The 21,498-nt window shown below is 39.1% G+C and overlaps 1 protein-coding gene across 1 annotated transcript in view; it reads right to left on the reverse strand.

Moving 5' to 3' along the window:
• The window catches only part of tmem269 (transmembrane protein 269), an 83,140-nt gene that overhangs the window by 21,324 nt on the left and 40,318 nt on the right, over nucleotides 1-21,498 (reverse strand). Inside the window, exons 3-4 of the mRNA XM_020529815.2 lie at nucleotides 3,510-3,657; nucleotides 1,473-1,570 (exon numbers count right to left, since the gene is read on the reverse strand). Coding sequence (XP_020385404.2) covers nucleotides 1,473-1,570; nucleotides 3,510-3,657 — 246 coding nt within the window. The remainder of the gene's footprint in view (nucleotides 1-1,472; nucleotides 1,571-3,509; nucleotides 3,658-21,498) is intronic.

Raw genomic sequence — 21,498 nt, forward strand, 5'->3', positions numbered from 1 at the left:
CTGAAGAAGGGTCTAGGCCCGAAACGTCAGCCTTCCTGCTCCTCTGATGCTGCTTGGCCTGCTGTGTTCATCTAGCTCTACACCTTGTTATCTCTTTTCGTTTTATTGTCAGGTTTATGAAATGGGTTTATATTAGAAAATTAGAATCCAAAACCAGGGTTTGGGGAACATCCTCAATAAGGGATAGGAGTAAAGCAAACAACATGTCACTATCTCAGGCTTAGGAGAAGAGAAACAAAATCAATTTAAATTCATTCCATTCCCTTTTGTCTGTGAAATATGCATGACCACTGTCCGAGTTGGAATGGAGTTAGTCCCCACTTACAAAACTCACCGTACTATCTTTAAGATTAGAAGTGGGTGGGCTGTGACAAGGTTTGAGATCTTAAAATTTTAACATCCCACCTGACATGAACTCATGTCTTTGGTGGTTAAAATTAGCCCCATTGAGACATGTTTGAGCGTCAAACTTAATTTTTAAGTACCCCTAATTTTTGTCTGCTTATTTTTTTTGGCCTTGACATCTGTGCTGGAAGCATGCAAATGGAACCCTCATTGCATGTCTGACCAAGTTATGTAGTGAAAGCAGCTTCAAGGAATTTCCTAGTCATTGTCACTAACTGTGAGAATTAAATTGTAAAATCATAGAATCCCTATAGTATGGAAACAGCCCTTCAGCCCAGCAAGTCCACACCAACCTTCAGAGCATCCCACCCAGGCCTATCCCCGGACACTATGGGCAATTTAGCATGACCAATCCACCTAGCCTGCACATCTTTGGATTCTGGGAGGAAACCGGAGCAGCCGGAGGAAACCCACACAGACATGGGGAGAATATGCAAACTCCACACAGACAGTTGCCCGAGGGTGGAATTGAACCCAGGTCCCTAGCCCTATGAGGCAGCAGTGCTAACCACTGAGCCACCGTGCTATTATAATGAGTTATAAATTAAGAAATTAATTGGTAGGTTTAAAAGAATGTCAAACCAAATTATGGAAATAAATTTCAGCTAATTTCTATTAGTATATGTATTCTGCAATTCTTTTTGCTAGATAGTAGGGTGTCTACAAATGATTTTAAAGAAGTGATAACTGGTTGTGATTCAAAGGAAGAGAAATGCACTTGGTATGAGGATTTTCTCATATTTTCTGTGTTTAGACATTTTTCTTGAGTATTGAAATGCTATTTTTAGCATTATTGTCAAAAACGTAGATGTCTCATCTGCCATTTATGTTTCCTTTTGCTTGATAGCTTGCTGGTAGTATCAGAAAAGGTAGAAGAACTCCATTTTTAAAATGGTAACTTAACTACTAAAAATAAGCTTATTATTAATGAGCAGAAATAATGCTTAACTTTTCAACTTGGTCTAAGGTAAGCTTTTCCTCCAAAATTATTGCAATGTAAGGCACCCAAGTATTTATGGAGGTTTTGCAACTGAAATGTCTGCAAGTCTATTAAAGTCTGAACTTACCAAGAACAGAGCATGCATTAAGTTGTCTTGCAACAGCTCCATCAGCCAGGTCAAGCAGAAACCCAAAAAAGAGAAACCAGCAAGCACAGTAGTGGTGCCTATAGAATAATTAGAGAAATTATTAAATAACATACTGCTATTAAAGTAGCTTATGATAATATCATCGTTAATACAAAAATATGTCTAAAGTTCAAAGAACCTTCTGAGGGTGTTGAACAATTTTAATGAACAATATATTATTGTCTTTACGTTAATATTTTATTAGTGATCAGACTAAACAGAATGGACAATTCCCCCACCCTTATGGCAGTTGCTCTTTTCTACTCAATTTAGATTCAACTCACAAACTGTGACAAGTTAGTGAATGTCAGTTGGGGCAGCAGTCTGATCCTTAAATGCACTAACTTTTTTCCACACCTGTAATATCAGTCCCTATTTGCTGCTATTTACTCCAGTCCTGGCAACATTCTAGTAAATATTCACTGCATTCGCTCCATAGCAATTATGTCCTTCCCGTAACGTGGTGACCAGAACTGCACACAATACTCCAGTTGTGGCCTTACCAGTGTCTTTTACAGTTTCAGCAATATATTCCTACTTTGTATTCTATACCTCCACTATTGAAGGAGAGCACTCTATTTACATTCTTTACAACCTTATCTATCTGTATTGCCACCTTTAGGGACTTGTGCATTGGCATTCCAAGACTTTTCACTTCATCTACCCCTCTCAGTATATTCCCACTTATTGTGTATTCCCTTTTGCTGTTTGACCTCCCTAAATGCATTAGCTTACACTTATCAGAGATGAACTCCATCTGCCACTTTCCTGCCCACTCCATCAACCCAACTATATCATTTTGGAGCTTACAGCTATCCTCTACATGGCCAACTTTTGTGTCATCTGTAAATTTTCAAATTGTGCACTCCACATTCAAGTCTTTTTTCCATTGAATAGAATCCCTACAGTGTGGAAACAGGCCCTTCGGCCTAACAAGTCCACATTGACCCTCAGAACATCCCATCCAGACACATTCCACAAACCCACCTGATCTACATATCCCTGAACACTATGGGCAATTTAGCATGGCCAATCCACCTAGCCTGCACATCTTTGGACTGTGGGAGGAAACTGGAGCACCTGGAGGAAACCCACACAGACACGGGGAGAATGTGCAAACTCCATACAGACAGTTGCCCAAGGGGGGTGGGAATTGAACCCAGGCCCCTGGCACTGAGAGGCAGCAGTGCTAACCACTGAGCCACCATGTCACCCTAAAGTCTGAACCATTAATATATAAAACACACAGCTGGGGTCCCAACACTGAGCCCTGTGGTACACCACTTGAAACAGCTTTCCATTTACAAGGGCAGCCATCAATCATTACCCTTTGTTTCCTGTTACTAAGCCAACTTTGGATCCAAATCGACACATTATCCTGTATTCCAAGAGCTTGACCAATCCAGCATATGGGATCTTGTGAAATTCCTTGCTAAAGTCCATACAGACAACATCTACTGTACTACCCTCATTGATCCTTCTTGTCACTTCCTCAAAGAATTCAAATTTGTAAGGCCTTCACCCATAACCTCATAAGCTTTGCTCCCCTTACTAATCAAGAACCTATCTCGGTTTTAAATGATCTCAATGATTTAGCTTCCACAGGCTCCTGTGGCAATGAGTTCCACAGATTCACCACGCTGAAGAAATTCGCCCTTATTTTAGTTCTAAAGGGTCATCCCTTCACTCGGAGGCTCTGTCTTGGGTCCTAGCCTCTCCTACTAGTGGAGACATCTTCATATTCACTCTATCCAGGCATCTCTGTAAACTAAGTTTCAGTAACATATCCCCTCATCCTTTTAAATTCCACTGAGTACAGACTCAGAGTCCTCAAGCACTTTTCATATGACAAATCCTACATCCCCAGGATTATTCACAATAAGCCTCCTGCAGAACCCTTCTCCTTGTCCTATTTTAATTGCTGTTAACCTTTTGTTCCTTGCCACGTCCTTTGGTTTTTCAATTTAAAGTACTTACTCATTTAAGCTACACAGAATTGAAGACAGTCCCATCACGAGGTTTGTAAGAGATAGCGCATTAGCAACATTCTGGCGTGCCAGTTCTTGAAGGTGGATCCGGCCTACCTGCTCACTAAGAAACAACTTCTTAGCATACTGGAAAATACCTAAAACCAAAAATAGAGTCAATTAGATAATTACACTGTTAATTCTAACAGCAACATCTAGAAGAAACCTGAGCAAAATACGACACTGCTGGAATTATCTTAGATAAGAAAAAGTACAGGTTTGCTCAGGCAGAGTATAACTTGATGCATCTGAAACAGTATTAGTAAGCAATGCATTTCTGGATTTTGGATCAATGTAGACATTCCTTCCCCATTAAAAAAATTACTCAAAATAATTGGCTTACTTACCTGACAGCCAGGCCAGCGTTGGGGCCTGTGGGGAGGTGCATGGAATGGTGAGTATTAAAGTTTGCAGCCGAGGATTCAGGCCCACTTACTGGGGAACTGGGACAGTGTTAAAGCCTGTAGGGGAGGTGCCTGGAGTGGGGAGTATGAAAGTTTATTCATTCTGAATTGGGGGGATAAAATGAATCAGAGGACAGTAAATATGGTTGGTAATGATAGACCAGGGAACTATAGACCAGTGGGTCTAACATCAACGATAGGGAAACTATTGAAGAAAATAGTGAAAGAGAAAATTAATCTCCATTTAGACAGGCAAAATTTGATCAGGGATAGTTAACATGGCTTTGTTAGAGAAGCACCGTCAAAGAAACTTGGTGGAATTTTGACCAGGTGTTTGGATTTGGATAGGGCAGTGATGTAGTTTATGAATTTTAGCAAGGTCTTTGACAAAGTACCACTTGGAAAACTGATAAGGTAAAAGCTCACAGGATGCAACTTGGCAAGACGGATCCAAAATTGGCTTAGTAACAGGAGACAGATCTGACCGTAGAAGACTGATTGTGTGACTGCAGCCCAGTGTGCAGTGGCATACCACAGGAATCAGTGTTGGATCCTTTACTGTTTGTGATATTCATGAATGAAGTAGATCAGAATGTGGGATGACAAAGATTGGCTGAGAGAGTATTTTTTAAAAATTCATTTGTGGTGTGTGGGCACTGCTGGCAGGCTAGCATTTATTTATTTCCTGTCCCTAGTTGCCCTTGAAGAGACTTTGTAGTGATTGGTACAACTGAATGCCATACTAGGCCATTTCAGAGGGAAACTGAGAGGCAACCACATTGCTGTGGGTCTCAATTTACATGATGACAGCAGATTTCCTTCCCTGAAGGACATTAGTGAACCAGGTGGTCTTTTTTCCAACAACTCGTAATAGTTTTACGATCATTAGATTCTTAATTCCAGATTTTTTTAAAAAGTGAATTCAAATTCCACCACCTGTCACGGCAGGATTCAAACCCAGGTACCCAGAACATTAGCTGAGTTTCTGGATTAGATACTACCACCAGGCCATCTCCTCCCATTGGTTGACAGTGAGGAAGGAGGTGTTAGACAGATGGACAGATCAATGGCAGATGGAATTTAACCCTGATAAATATGAAGTGGTGTACTTTGGAAGAGATAACAAGATAAGGCAGTACTCAATGAATGGCAGAACACTATGAATTTCAGAGAGACAGAGGGATCTTCGGGTACTTGTCTACAGATCCTGAATGTGGCAGGACAGGTTAACGGGGTGGTTAAGGCAGCATACGGAATCTTGCCTTTATCAGTTGTGGCATAGATTATTAGAGCAGGGCAGTCATATTGGAGCTGTATACACCTTTGGTTAGGCCACAGCTGGAGTACTGTGTGCATTCTGGTCATCACAGTATAGGAAGGATGTGACTGCAGTGATTGCAAAAGGGGATTCACTAGGATGAACACAAGCAGCATCAGGCGAGCAGGAAAGCTGACATTTCGGGCCTAGACCCTTCTTCAGAAAATCACTAGGATGTTGTCCAGGATGGAATATTTCAGCTAAGAAGAGAGGCTGGATAAGCTCATGTTTTCTCTGGAGTAGAGAAGGTTGAGGGGGGCCTGGCAGTGGTGTATAAGATTACGAGGGGTATGGACGGGGTGAATAGAAGAGGAGCTTTTCCTTTTTAGTTGAAGGGTCAATAACAAGGGGGAATAGTTTTAAAGTAGAAGGCAGGCGGTTTAGAGGGGATTTGAGGAAAAGCCTTTTCATTCAGAAGGTGGTATGTTCGGCATTGCACTACTTGGAATGTAGTTGAGGTGGGAATCCTCACAACCTTTAAAAGTATTTGGATGAGCACTAAGTGTCATAACATTCAAGGCTACTGGTCTAGTGTGAGAAAGTGTGACCAGTATAGGTAGTAGTATATTTTTAGCAGTACAGACTCGATGGGCCAAAGGGCTTCTTCTGTACCGTATGATTCTAATGATTCTAAGAACTGCTGTTCAGTCCATTAATAGCAATAATGAAGTTCATTATTGTGGTAAAACCAATCAGCTAGCTAAGGTGAACAAATAAATAAAAAAACTTGTTGTGAAGATACATAGCTAAAGGGGAACTTTTTAAATACTACTTTGGATCAGAAAAGAGCTATTGTATCATTTTTATTATCAGATATTTGTTCTAAAACACTGGACCAAAATTGGGTGTGAGGGAAAACAATTCAGTAGGGATGTCATGATATGAATTAATACCTTGATAATGTTTATTTTTTTAAAAACAAAATCAATATCAGCATTGCAAGACATCACAAAGAACAATCCATAATAACTTACTAACAATACTGGAATTTAGAACATCTTTCTGAAAACATTTGTCCCAACAATTTTTAAAAAGTCAATCGTTTCATTGGCCTCTTTGATATGCCAGGATTACAATTGGCCATTGAGATGAATAATTTTCACATTGGAGAAGACAAATTATTCGTTGGACATATACAAGCAGATATCAGCATCTGCAACTTTCAAGACATCCCTACTTTAAGAACATGTCTAACAATCTCAATAAATCCAACATTAGCAGAACATGCGTGTTAAGTGCAGTCAAGCCAAACTTATTTGTATGCTTGTTGATTGGCTCAGCTGAAGAAACAGAGTCAAAAACCTTGAATTTTTTGTAGTGACTATGGGCATTATTTCATGAATCCAGGCCTATTATGTATGAACGAAGGCTGAGAATGTTCAGTTTGCCTTTGCACTGCGTGGGTATCAGATGTGATAAATACATTTCTTTTGAGCTCCTCGTATTATTATTTTTGAAAAAGTAATGTCTTTTGAAAATTAAATTTTAGTTATAGGTGGGAAAAATATAACCAGACTCTTCCAATAATTAAGGTGCATAATGAGCTAAAATAGCAAATATTACAGAGCACAGCAAAAAAACATTCAGGGCTCAAATTCTAAGCAGAACAAGGACATCTCAAAAACTTCAGGAATGACTGCACTAATTTACAATCATTAGGGTTATTCTTCATTTACTGCAATTCAGATGATGTTTAACCTTCTTCCATTCAGAAAAAAAAAAATTGTGGGCTGAAGAAGCCAAATTCTATTTTCATCTCAATAACATCTGTACAGTCCTAATTAAATGGATTTTATATTGAAAATTATAAACAATTCTGAAATCTTCTGCTCATGTTCGATTTAACATTGTTTAACACAACTTATAAAAAGAAAAACTCCCAGCTCCAACAACTTAATGTTTCATGTTTAGTTTTTCTCCAATATCTGGTTCCTAGGTCTAATTTATTTTTATTAATTCCAATTAAGCAGTAAAACATTGCAAAGTGGATGTTTCACCTTCCAGTTTCCATCAACTGATGGATGAATCACCATCTTTTATATGCCATGTATTGCTGTATGGCATGTACTGCCAGAGGTTTCAAGAAAACAGGTAAATACACTATAATTGAAACATTAGTATTTGTTTTAAAGATTAAAACATTGTGTATTTTAACTAAAAAAAATCACTATAATATTAATGTTTTCTTATTTGAGCTTAGATAAATTTTATTTTCTAAATCAACCATTATAAGCCTTGCCACTTTGGAATCAAGACTCTAAGCAACTGTGTTCTGCCTCAGGCAATTAGTGCAGCATAAGCACATAAGATTTAGGAGCAGCTGCCCATCTCAACCACACACTTTCCTGTCTGCTCTTCATTATCCTCACCTCCTTGGTCTATAAACAGATCTATCTCACTTTGTCTTGAATAAATGCAATGGCCTAGTCTCCTCTACCTTCTGGGGAGAGAACGCCACTAAATCCAAACACAAAAAAAATCTCATTTTTTTCTTAAAAGAAAAATCTCTTATTCCCCTACTTCTAGCTTCCCTGACAATAGGAAGCATCCTTTCAGCATGTCACTGTGACATGTCCTATCAGGTTCTTATATGTTCCACTAAGATCACCTGTATCTTCTAAACTCCAATGAATATAAGACCAGCCTGTCCAATTTTCTCAAAATAATCTCTTAATTGCTTAATGAGTCATGGAAACTTTCTCTGAACTACTTCCAAGGCACGTTATTCCGCAGACGTTTCATTACCCTTAGAGGCCTATGGGCGAAGCACGCTCAAACTGGCACGAAAATGGGAGAACTACGCCAAACGATAGAGCGCTACCTGCGAAGATGTTACCTAGCAGGGTAATGAAATGTCTGTGGAACAATGAACCAGCTCGGCGAGCCAACCACCCACAACATTACAACCCGAGCTACAAATCTACTCTAAAACCTGGTTTCCAAGGCAATTATGGTTTTGCAAATAAGGATACCAAACTTTTCCTTTTATTGCAGATTTGGTCTCACCTAGGCCATGTACAATTACAGTAAAATTTCCCTACTCTTGCATTCTCCTTACAATAAATGCCAACATTCTATTTACCTTCTTAATTACTTGCTCTACCCACAGGCAAACTAACCTTTTGGGTTCATGTACTAGAATACCCAGATCCCTCTGTACATCTTGAGTTCCGCAATCACTCTCGATTTAAATATTAAATATTATTCTACTTGTCTATTCTTTCTGCCAAAGTGGAAAAGTTTCCTTTTGCTCATATTATACTCCATCTGCCAAATCTCTACCCATTCACTCAACTTATCTGTCCCTTTCTATTCTCTCTATTTCTGCTCGACAACTCACTTTCCTACCGACCTGGATCTCATTGGCAAATTCAGCAAACATTCATTTGGTCTCTGTATCTATATCCGAGATTTTCTTTTAAATCATAGAGGTTTATTTTTAATTAGATTGTAAATAGTTAACAACCAACACCAATTCCTGTGACACTCTACCAGTAACATACCAAACCAAAAAAAAAAAGAGCCATTTACCCTGACTGTTCAACAGATGTTAGGCTAACTGGCCTGTAGTTTCACACTTTCTATCTCCCTCCTTTCTTGAATAGAGGTGCTATATTGGCTATTTTCTAGTCTGCTTGGACCTTTCCAGGATCTAAGGCATTTTGTAAAATTGTGACCAGTGCATGTGGAATAATTTACTTTAAGTAAAAACAAATTACAATGTAACGATCTGCAAAACTGATCTTGCTGCTGGAACATGGATAAATGACTTTCACTTTTGACATGTTCTAAAAATTTCAAAAAGTAAGAAAAAAAATTATTTCGAGTAAGTCAAGACCTAATTAAGGTTGTGTTAAAATAGATTTTCTCTATTGGTAATAACTGCTTTATTCTGCTAAAGTCAAATAAACATTGGCACTTTTAAATTATAATACATCTACATTCCTAAGCATTTCAACAAGGTAGGATTTGATGACTCCCACCTTTACTCACCATGGATTACAAAGTCTATGATAAATCTAATTATGTGAATAAAAAATTAAAAATGAATTAGTAGGAAGAAGATAGTGGAGGATCATTCGCAAGTTGAGAGAGCCTGGAAGTTCTTTATTATGCGAACCAAAAAACTCTTTTCTCATGATCACTAACTAGTAAGTGATTGAGAAAAAGATGTGTGTATATTTTTCTAAAATAAAACAAAAACATAATCTGATTATATTTTTGAAATTAGTTACATGTTTAGCAATGAATGGAACAAGGGTTAAACCACTCACATTGAGTTTAAAAAGGTACTTTTCTCTTTCATAAATCAACTTACCGCAATGAAATTTTAACTATTTCCCCAAGTTTACCAACCATATACAAAGAAAAGGATTAAAGACTTTTCTTGATCCCTCTCCTGTTGCCCATTCCAACCAATAGACAATGAGATCATGCTGCTTTCCCACATAACCCAACTTTCAAATGTGCGTGCTTTTTAAATACCTAAATGCTAAGCTTTACGTGGGAGAAAGGCTTAAGGTTCAAGTCCTACTATTGTGTTTTGCACCCTGCACTTCACACGTGTTTTCCAAAGCCAGCCAAGTTCAAGTCTTTTTCGATCTGAAAAAAAACAGCACATCAGAGCAACACAGAAGCCAACAGATATCTGCTATATCAGATTGTACAGAGAACCCCACTCAAAAAATTAGAGCTTAAAAAATCCTTCATATGAATGGCATCTGTTCAAATCATATTTCCTTTAAATTCAGTAAAAACTTTCCAAATATAAAAAAAACGTAATGATTGGCTGTGGAGAAAAACCTCACTGTAATTCACCTAAACGGCAAAAGAATCATGACATATTAAACTAATTAGATGACACGAACTCAAATTTGTACACAATTATGAAAAGAAAGTTGAGTTTGAATTACCTACCGTAGGTATCACCTTCTTGTGATTTGAATATGGTTCAAAACTTCACATAAAAATCAAATACCTGCAATCTAAATATTGGCCCCTTTAAAATTTTAATGATTAGAAGTACTTGTGTGGCCATGCAGTTCTTCATAAACTGCACTTATGATTTTATTCTTATCTTATACCTCATCTTTAGAAATATGTGGCAGTAAGTCAATGTAGCAAAAGTACACAGAAAACACCACACAGACAGAGAAAAAAATCAGGCTCTATCAGGAAGAATTAAGATCAAGAAAAAGAACAGCACATGGGGCAGTAATTCAGCCACCAGAAACAAAGAATGAAAGCGACAAATCTAATGGGTGGTCACTTAACACGTACATGCAATTGTTTCTCCACATAGAAATAAATACCAGCAAAGTGGAAGAAAACTGAACTAGAGTTGTAGTTTAATACTGATAGCCATTTGGAACACATCAAGAATTAACTAGTTGCGTTGGTTGGTAAACACATGACTGAAGTACAGTAGTCTCTACTTATGTAAATTGGCTAGTAATCCAGAGACCTGGACTAGACCTCTGCAGACATGTGTTTGGATTTTGACAACAAAGCTGGTGACTATAATTTCAATTCATTTAATTAAATTTGGAACTGAAAAGCTTGTAACAGTAGTAGTGATCGTGAAACCACTGGACGGATTTAAAATTCACAACGGCCCCTTATGGAAGGAAATCTGGCCTGTGACTCCTTAACCTTTTAAATTCTAGAGAAAACAGTCCAATTTGTATAATCTTTCCTCATAACGTGAAACCAGGTTTTATTTTCATAAACCTAGATTATATTCTGTCCAAGGCCAATATATCCTCCCATGGTATGGTGCCAGATATGTTCACAGTACTCCAAGTGGGATCTAACCAGGGTTTTGTATAACTGCTGCATAACTTCTGCATCTTTGTGCTCCAGTCCTCTAGTTATAAAGGCCAGCATTTCATTAGCTTTCTTGACTATTTTGTGTACTGTTCCTGACATTTTAAAGATCTATGTACCTGAACACCCAAGTCTCTTTTTACATCCAAATGTATTTAGCTATGTACCACCCAGAAAGTACTGTGATCTGTCCTTTTGCATCCAAAATGGATAACCTCACACTTGCTTCTATTGAACTCCATCTGACACAGTTCTGCCCTTGTACTTAGTTTATCAATATTCCTTTGTAACTTTATGCTATCACTGTTTACAATGCCGCCCAACTTGGTGTCATCAGCAAACTTGGATACATGACTTTCTATTCTATGGTCCAAGCCATTAATAAATGAGAATTGAGGCCCTAACACAAATCCTTGAGGGACACCACTGGTCATATCCTGCCTATTTGAGTACCTACCCTTTTTAGATATGGTCACCAGCCACTTAACTGCAATGAAATCATTCTCAAATTTTCATTTCTCCAAAGGGAATAGCCTCATCTTCGCCAATCTACCCACATAAATGAAGTCTTATGCCTATAGACATTCTTGTAAATCTTTTCTGCACAGTCTCAAAAGGCTTCACATCCTTTATAAAAAGTGATGCTCATTATTGCAACAATACCCAAAATGAGAATTGAATAAGCTACCACTCAACTTAAATCATGACTCAATTGAAAATTAATGAACTTGATAAAGGAGAATGAATTGGGGCTCCTATTACACAGTGATAGTGTCTCTACCAATGAGCCAGGAGGACCAGGTTCAAGTCAGTAGCGTGTAACAGGTTGATTAGAAAAACCTATCTTATGCTGCTAAACCATGTTGAAGCAAGACATTCTAAAAAGGGCATTGGTGGTAGTAGGAATGAGATAGGTTATGGAAAATTAGTTTTTTCTTTATTCATTCACGGGAGGAGGGTATCGCTGGCTAGGCAGCATTTATTGCCCATCCCTAATTGCCCAGAGGGCAGTTCAGAGTCAACCACATTGCTGTGGGTCTGGAGTCACTGTAGGCCAGACCAGGTAAGGATGGTGGTTTCCTTCCCTAAAGGACATTAGTGAACCAGATGGGTTTTTCCAACAATCAACAATGGATTCACAGTCATCATTAGACTCTTAATTCCAGATATTTATTGAGTTTAAATTCCACCATCTGCAGTGGCAGGATTTGAACTCAGAGCATTATCTGGGTCTCTGGATTAACAGCCCAGCAATAATACTACTAGGCCATCACCTCCCCACCATATTAATGGTAGCAGAGTTTAAAGTGAAATTAGAATATAGGTAGTGATATAATGATATAGGGATGGGCAAGCTGACGACCAGCTCTGTCAATGCTAGAGTGGGAGGGGAGTTCTCTCATTGGTAACAGATGTTTATTCTGCCCCATAAGTGAAGCATGTATTAAAGCAGCAGCCTCAGGACTGTGGACAGGGTGAAAACCAAACTGAAGGAGTTTATTGTGGGGGACATACAAGTTAGGATGATGATTTTATACCCTAAAATTTTAGGAAGGGATTCAAGGCTATAGCAGTAGGAATGGAACAGAATAGGTTAGTGGAAGAGTAATATTTACAAGGACCAGCAAGACAGCATGTTCAAAAAGTGACAAGTTTAAAACAACAAGTGTTAAGATGACAAAGCTGGCAAAGATGTCACCTTCTCCGGAGCGCTGTACAGATGGGGAAATGATAGAAGGGGATTTATTTTTGTTGTTTATGCATTCATGTGATATGGGCATTGCTTGCTAGGCCAGAATTTATTGCCCATCCCTAAATGCCCTTTAAGGTGGTGGTGAGGTGAAGCACTCTAGCTGATATGTTTAGGAAAGGATCTCCAGGATTTCAATGTCGTTCCTTCACAGGAGCTACAAAGTAGTTCCAAGTGGGATAGTGTATGGCTTGGAGGGAAAGTTGAAACAGGTGGTGCTCCCAACATCTGTTGCTTTAGTCCTTCTTGATGTTAGAGGTTGTGGCTTGGAAGGTGCTATCAAAAGCAGCGCAGACTTGATGGGCTAAATGACCCAATTCTGCTCCAAAATCTTATGGTCTTCTGTTCAGCACCATTTGTAACACCTCAGATATTGAAGCAGTACATGTCCAAATGCAACAAGACCTGGACAATAAACATATTTGGGTTAACATGTGGAAAGTAACTTTCACATCACACAAATGCCAGGCGATGACCATCTATAAGAAGAATGGATCTAAACATTGCCTCTTGACATTCACTGGCATTACAATCACTGAATCCCCCACTAACCACATCCATTGGCCAGAAACTGAACTGGACTAGCTGTGGCTGTGACTAGAAGAACAAGTAAATCTCCTCTAGGCTCCCCAGAATCTGTCCACTATCTACAAAACACAAAGTCAGGGGTGTGATGGAATATTTCCACTGGTATGGATGACAGCAGATCCAGCAACACTCAACAAGCTTGACACCATCCAGGACAAAGCATCCTGCTTGACTGGCACCACATCCAGAAAACATTCTCTCTTCACCACTGATGCACAGTAGAAGAGTAGATGCTCAAAATGCACTGCAGAAATCCACCAAGACTAGTACAATCTAAAAGGAGAGGGCAGCAGATCTGAGAACACTATGCTACAAGTTCCCCATTGGGGTGCACACCATCTTGAGTTGGAGATTTTTTGCTGTTCCTTATATGTTCATGGGTCAAAATCCTGGAACACTTTCACTAATGGCACTGTGGGTCAACTTACAGAAAATGGACTTCACTGTTTCAAGGAGAGGGCACACCACCACCTTCTCAAGGGCAAGTAAGAATGGGCAAAAGAAGGCTTCCCAGCGAATGACATCCATATTCCATGAATGACTTGGAAGGCAATCCTAGCCTCTGTCCTGCTCTCATGGCTGTAATATTTATATAACTCATCTAATTCTGGTCAAAGTAACCCTTGGAATCTTGATAGTGCAAGTTTCAATGACAGTAATGCCACAGAATGTCAAAAGCAGATGGTTTGATTTTCTTTTGGAGATCATCATTTCCTAGCATGTGTGTGCTGGAAATGCTACTTGCCACTTGTTAGCCTAAGCCTGAATTTTGTAATAGATATCTAATGCACAGAAATGACCCTATGGCCCATCAAGTCGGCACCGGTCAAAAACAAGCACCTAACTAATCAAATTTTCCAACACTTGGCCCAGAGCCTTGTATGCCTTGCACAAGTCCTCATAACATTCTTCTTGAGCTTGGAAATGGGCTGTTGCAGTATCAAAGGAGTCATGAAGAATACCGTGCAAGTAACAGTGAACATCCTCATTTCTGAGTTTATGATGAAGTAAAGGTCATTGATGAAACAGGTGAAAATAGTAGGATGCAAGAAATATCCTGAGGAACATCTGCAGTAAATGTCCTGGGATTGAAATGATGAATCTTGAACAACTATTCTCCTTTATGCTAGGTATGATTCCAACTAGTAGAGCTTTTCCAGATTCCCATTGAATCTAGCATTGAGGAGCCACAACAAAGCTGTAGTCAGTCAAACGTTGCCTTGATGTCGAGGGCAGTCAATTTCAACTCACCTCTGGAGTTCAGCTCTTTGGTCCATATTTGGACTAAACTGTAATGAGGTCAGAAGCTGAGTGGTCCTGGCAGAACCCAAACGGGAGTGCCATTGCGCAGATTACTGCTGAGTGAGTGATGCTTGATACTGCTGTGAATGTCCCCTTCTATTTATAACAATGCTGTGACTTAAGAGGTATGTTTTGTCCGGATTTCTTCAGAGAGAGATCGGGGGACAGGTGTCAAGCAGTCTTTGAGAAGTTAAATAACTTGTAAGGCCTTGGGTTTTCTTTAAGTTGGAACAATAGAAGCAGCCTGAGTGGGTGTGGTCAAGCTCTCATAGATCCAGGATGTTTTTAGTTAGCTTTCAGCAGTTGTTGCTGGGGTGTCAGCAGGTTGGAAGACAGTGAATTTCTCCTGGCTGCTAAACTCTTTTTCTCAGAAATGTCATGATGTTCTTTCCTCCTAGATTGCAGAACTGTGTGTAAGACAATCTGTTTTCTGAATTTGCCTTTTTGCCAAGGGTGTGATTGTGGGATGTTACTATATTGGATTAGTTTTAAGTTTTTCAATAGAATTGTTATTCTAAATTCTCGTTTCTTTTGTTGTCTTGTAACAATCGTGTTTTGCTTAACGTGGAGTAGAATGACCAACTGAATTGCATTTGAACACAGGACCTTACATTTACTTTTAGGGTCTAGACTATTTTCCGAATATATTTTGAGGAGGTTTGGTCTGGACCATAACAAATAAAACTTTCCTGATCATTGAGAGTAGGCTGATGGAGCAACAGTTGGCCAAGTTAGATATATCCTACATTTTATGGACAAGACATACCCTGGCAATTTTTCATATTTCCTGGTTGATGCCAGTATTGTCAGCAGACATACTACCACAGCTTGTTTTGGGATGCAATTAGTTCTGGAGCACAGTCTTCAGTAATTTTGTTGAATGATCTCAGGGCCCATAGCTTTTGCACTATCCAGTATTTTCAGCCATTTCTTGATATCACATGGTGTGGACTGACTTGGCTGAAGACTGACAACTGTGATACTGGGAGCGAGGTCCATCAAGATGAAAAATTTAAAATAAATGCATTGATTGACATGGAGCCAATGTACAGAACGCATGATCAGCAGAAAAAGATGTAGTGCATACAGGATATGGGCTTTGAAAGGGTTCAAATTTCTAGATAGTGGAACATGGGTGACTGGTAAGTAGAGTATTAAGAATAATTTGGTCTGGAGTTAAGGCAAAGCCGAACATTCCAGCAGCACGTGGACTGAAGTTGGGCAGTAGGTAGACACAGGCAGTCTTTGTGATGCAGAGAATGAATGTTAAGAGCCTTGCTGAGGATTGAAGATGATGTCTTGGTTGTGAACAATTAGTTTTAATCCTGAAAACGGTGTCAGTCAGGGAAGGGAACTAGTGTCCACAGAATGAAGTTTGGGACAGTGGCTGAAGACAATGACTTCGTCCCCATGATTAACTGGAAGAAATCTTCATTCATCAAAACTGGATATCTGACAAGCAGTTTGACAATGGGAGGGCATAGAAGGGTTGAGAGAATTAATGGTGAGATTGAGTTGTGAACTTTCAACGTACAGGTGGTATTTGATGTCTCTTCAGATTACATCATTGAGGGAGTGGTAATTTGAAGAGAAACAGGATAAGGCCAAAGATTGAACAGTTCAAAGGTAAGGTGTAGGGTGGGAAGTAATGTGCCTTTGTTTAGGAAGGCAACAATCGGGGTAGACCAGTCTATTCCTGAAGTCTACTTCTGTATTCAATTAGATTGTTGTTCTATTTATTTTGCCTAGAGAACTAGTGGCAATTAGATTGTTGTTCCACCTTGGTTCCCTACTTACTCACCAAAATTGAAAAGCACTAAAATAAAAATAAATGACTAAAAGGCAGGGTTTTGTTAAACCCAATAAGAAATACAAGCCTAGTATTTAGCCTGGAGGTGAGTTTTGTGCTGGAATGAGGTAGTCACTGGGATAGTCTGTTGGCCCTGAAGAAAGCACCCTTTTCCTGGCCTATAAGCAGCTGTCTCCCACAAACTGTAGGTACACCACAACACACCCTCAACAAGCCATGTTCTGATATACTCTCACACCGTCTCCTTCCCTCCATCATTCAGTTATGTGCCGATCCCCATGCACTGCTACCAGCTAACCTCAATGCATTAATGCTTCCTCTCCTGTGGTCAAACAAAGTGTTCCATGAAAGTTAAACAGCTCCGCAGTTGAAATCCATCCAGGAAGATTACTTCACCTGTAGTACCTCACCTTTAATGCAAATCTGAATCCACATGTTTTTCATTCACTGCAGAGTTACTTGCAATGGTTTTACTTAATCTGACAAACTGATTTTTAATTGAGTGTGCATGACATGCTAATGCATTCCAAATGGTTTTCCAGTGAGGAACTCTATTTGCTTCAATCTGCTGCTCCCTTAACTCTCTAGGAGACACTGGTACAGTTCCTAATGCTAATAAAGTAGGGGATCTCACTGAACTGAGGATGGGAAACAATTCACCTTCAATGAGTACGTTGGGAGAGATGTGCAGCCGAGTATGTAAAAAATTCTTTTAGTTAAGAGAAGTCTGGAACTACTGGGTTGGACAAGGTGAAAAATACTAAGTCTCAGGGAATCAGGTGGTGAAAAAGAGAAAATTGCACTCACATGGGCACGGGCTAAATGTAAGGAAGCTAATCATATAAAGTAAGCTTGGGGAAAGGAGTAAAGAAAGCTCAACCACAACTCAGCTCTTTGAGGAGTCAAAGTTAATTGGATGAATTTTGGGCAAAGCTTGGACAACTTTCTGTCACTGCATTTATGATGTTCTAGAACATAACATTACAGACGGAGACTTGCAATTTCTAATGGTCCATAAAGTGAGCTAAATGTAAGATTAATCAAATGTTAGAAAATATCACCACAATCAAATCAGTAAGATTAACTAAAATCTGTGCATTGGCCTTGGTTGTATTTAAGCTATTATGTGCAACAAAGTATATATCAGGTTAATAGAATCTCCAGAACTGGGATTGATAGAGATAGAGCCGAGCGTTCCTGAAAAAAAAGCTATTTGAGAAACTAAAAACATTAATTTACCAAAATATAGTCTTTAGCTAATGAAAGGATTCAACATGCCCAACTTCATGTAAAGATTGAGAAACAAATTACTATTACAAAGCATTTCAGAACAAGTGACACATTTTACTGAATCGCTCTCAAGTTGACTTGTAAAACAGACCTAGAATTATAGGTCATTACACATGGACTCACAAACAAGACTGTCCTTTCTCCCTTTTAAGCTCCCCTGGCACCACTGTGGCCAGCAGCAGATGTGCTACTTGTTCACTGGCATCCGCCAACGATGCTCATTGTTATTGTTGGTGTTCGCTAGGAGCTGTGCAAGTGACCTGGGGCATCTCCTTGTTCACTAACAGCTGTCTGTTGGGAAGTACCTTCTCTCTGCTCAGCAACAAACATGTTTAAAATATATGCAATATTGAACAGACAATTCCAAAACTTTTCCAAATCACGACAGCAATTTCAATTTTATTGAACTAAAGTTGATGTTGGGACCTACTCAGTGAATAAATACCAATGTCAATGGCTTAACTGAGGTCCTCTGTTTCATTCACCTAGCATATTTTAATCAGCTTACTTCGAATATCAAACTCATGCAACAGCAAAAAAAAATGCCAAGCCAGCTATCGCTAATAAAAGTGTTCTACTGTATAATTTAAACACAGTTAAAAGCGATACAGTTTCCAAAAATGTTTCATGTACAGGGATGGATTTTTCAGACTGCCAAAGAATAAGGCTGCAATTGACAGTGTGTGAAATTGGGCATCATGCTATGGGCACCATTTCACCCCTACCACCAGAGCAGAAAAGTCAGGAGGCCCACCCACTAGCCAATTTTGGCATTTTGTGGCACTATACTCAATCATTAAATCAAACTAACTACCCAATGAACAGTGGTGACATCAGGGCTTCCTTCTGCCAGCACTGAGATATAAACAATGCCAAAAGAGGTCTTCACCTTAGAATAAAGTCTTGTACTTTTCATGGTTTTGGTTGGTGGCCAGGCAAGGGAAATAAAAACTTGTTTTGTGCCCACTGGAGAAACACCACCCCATCAAGGTCTTCCCACCCTTGCATTTTATTACCTCCCTGCACTGTTCAGTCTGGACATCCATAACCCCTTGATCTCATAACCCCTTAACCACCCCTCACTCCTCAATCTTTATCTTGGAATCTGACTCCCTCAACAATTGCTGTTGGGATTTGGATGCAGTCCAAACAGTGGCTAGCAGTGGTAGTGCTGGGGCCAGAGAGCCAGAGATTTGATCAGGTGAAATGTTTTGGAGGTGGGACGTCCTCATCGGAAAAGGACAGAAGGCTGGTCTCGATCCTATTAATGGCCTGATAATTCTAGGAAGCTGCAAGTGGACCAGAAAGATAGAGTGTGCAAGTTCTCACTTTTCCTGTGGCGGGGATTCCACCTCAATTTGAGCACCGTATTAATAGTTAGCTCTCAAGCTTGAGAAAAAAGAAAGAAAAAAAAAACACTTATACTTATCACTAAAAATAAAGGCCCAGTTGCAGAAATCCTGCACCATTTCCAACTAATCCCATTATTTTCTGGCAGAGGAAGGAGGCTGGGCATGAATCTTGCAAATGGGATACCCAAACAAAAAACAGAGTCAGTTAAAATTCGTGCAGGAGTTCAAAACAGATGCCATTTTTGCTGTTTCAAGGGTTTTAACCACAATCTGGGAACAGCAAATTTGTGGAGAAGGTGCAAACACTCAAGAGTGGATAAAGTTTGTTTACTTGTTGTGATCTGAAGTGAGTTAAAACCCTATTTCTTCAAAAAAAAAATGATAAAAAAAGCTGAAGTTTTTTACTTTGGAAAAAAAAAGATAACCTGTCACTCCAGCAGTGGGTATCTCATGTAGCTTAGAAAAACAGTCATTTGTGTCTGCAATTTTCGTGGACTTCATTGCGGACATCTCCCAGGATTGATATTACAGCCGAATCCATGATGAATGCTTAGTTTCAAAAGCTTCAAAACCAGTCATCTCAGCAAGGACTGAGTTAACATAACAATTGACAGTTTTAAGATGATATTAGAGGGTTAGCTCCCTTTGATGCGTGTAGTGAATAGAACTTTGTTATTAACAACAGAGGGGATATATGTTTTTCTATGGATTTCATGTATTAAACAGAGTATATTTAAGTATCAAGTGTGTATTAGAAAGAGAGAATTCTGATTTATTTTCCATCTCCACATAGCTTCCATGGTCTGTGCACAATAGGTAAAGGATTAATAGCTATGAAGACAGGATGGGATTGCATGAGGGGTGAGGGCTGGACAGCACAACAACAATTACGCTGAAGTGTTAGAGAATTGAGGCGGGCCTTCTATCCTGCCTGCTCACCTTGCCCTCATCCCTTGTCCACTTCTAACTGTATTCAGAGGTGATAGGTCTGAATCCATCTCAACTCCATCTCCTGAAAGAAAATACTGTGAGCAGAAGCCCATTTTTTAAAAAAGGAGATGAATCATCTACTTAGGGAAATTTCTAACTTGAGTTTCCCATAGTATGATGAAAATCCAGCCCACAGTTTTGTACAGTTCTTTTAAAAATAAAAGGCAACCCCATTTATTTTGCTTAAAGAACTAGTGGCAAGAGCCAATGTTTAGGATTTCCAAGAGCACGCAGTGGTGCAATGCAGTTTTAGTAAAACTTAAAACAAAAGTAGCTTACCCTTTACAGAGCACCAGAAGAATCTTAATGCAAAATAGCAGCATTGCTAACATTGTTGAAATCCATGAAATAAGAACACAGACAGTGGCAGGTTGTTTACAAAAATTGGCTAAGTGAGAAGAAAATAAAGAAAACACAGTTGTGTTTTAGACTGGAGGAATGCGATGTTCCACAGGGATCAGTATTAAAGCCACTGGCAACCTTAATGAATGAATTGGACTTGGATGTACGAGGTACAATTTTAGAACTTGAAGATGACAAAGTTAAAGTATAATGAGGAGGACAGTACAAACTTTTAAGAGGCCATACATGGGGTAGTGAAAGGGCAGACATGTGACAGATGCACATATTGTTGGTGAAGGTGACACAGTAGGTTGGAAAGCAGTTAAAAAGGCGTAAGCGATCCTGGGGTTACAAATAGATGCATACAGAACAAAAGCAAGCTAGTTATAATGTTATTTTGTAGAACAGTATTTCAACCTCATATATAGTATGGTCTAATTCTGGGCACCTCTGGTCCAATCAGCTCAAGTCAGTGTTTGAACCAAAGATACAATGAGATTTCTCTCCAGATAGCTATTAATTCTACAGCCAATTTTGGCTATTTCTTTTGAGAAATAAAAACACTTTAGGAATTACAAAATTTAAAAAAAATGGGTTCTTAGTACTTCAGGGTTCTGATCCAGGCTCATAACTAAATGTGGAGTTAGCCATAAGATCAAAAAGCAGGGGAGGGCGACTTTGTAAAATAAATGAGTTATGGATATTGATCAGCATCTGGGATCTGTGTAAAAATTCATCTGATTTCCATTTATAGAAGATTATTAGGAAGACATCAATGTTTGGCATTGGCCAAAAAGGGGCATGGAAAACTGCAGAAGGGCATTGAAGGATATTAATCAGCACAAAGGATGGTGGAGTTGTAATTTTAGGACGATGGGCAATGAAAGTGATGGAGTATAAAAAGGGTCCTTATAAGTGATGGAACACAAAAGTCTTTGATCTTTAAACGGTGGGTGTGAAAATAAAA

This window comes from Rhincodon typus, chromosome 31, assembly GCF_021869965.1.
Source record: "Rhincodon typus isolate 14 chromosome 31, sRhiTyp1.1, whole genome shotgun sequence".
Classification (NCBI taxonomy): Eukaryota; Metazoa; Chordata; class Chondrichthyes; order Orectolobiformes; family Rhincodontidae; genus Rhincodon; species Rhincodon typus.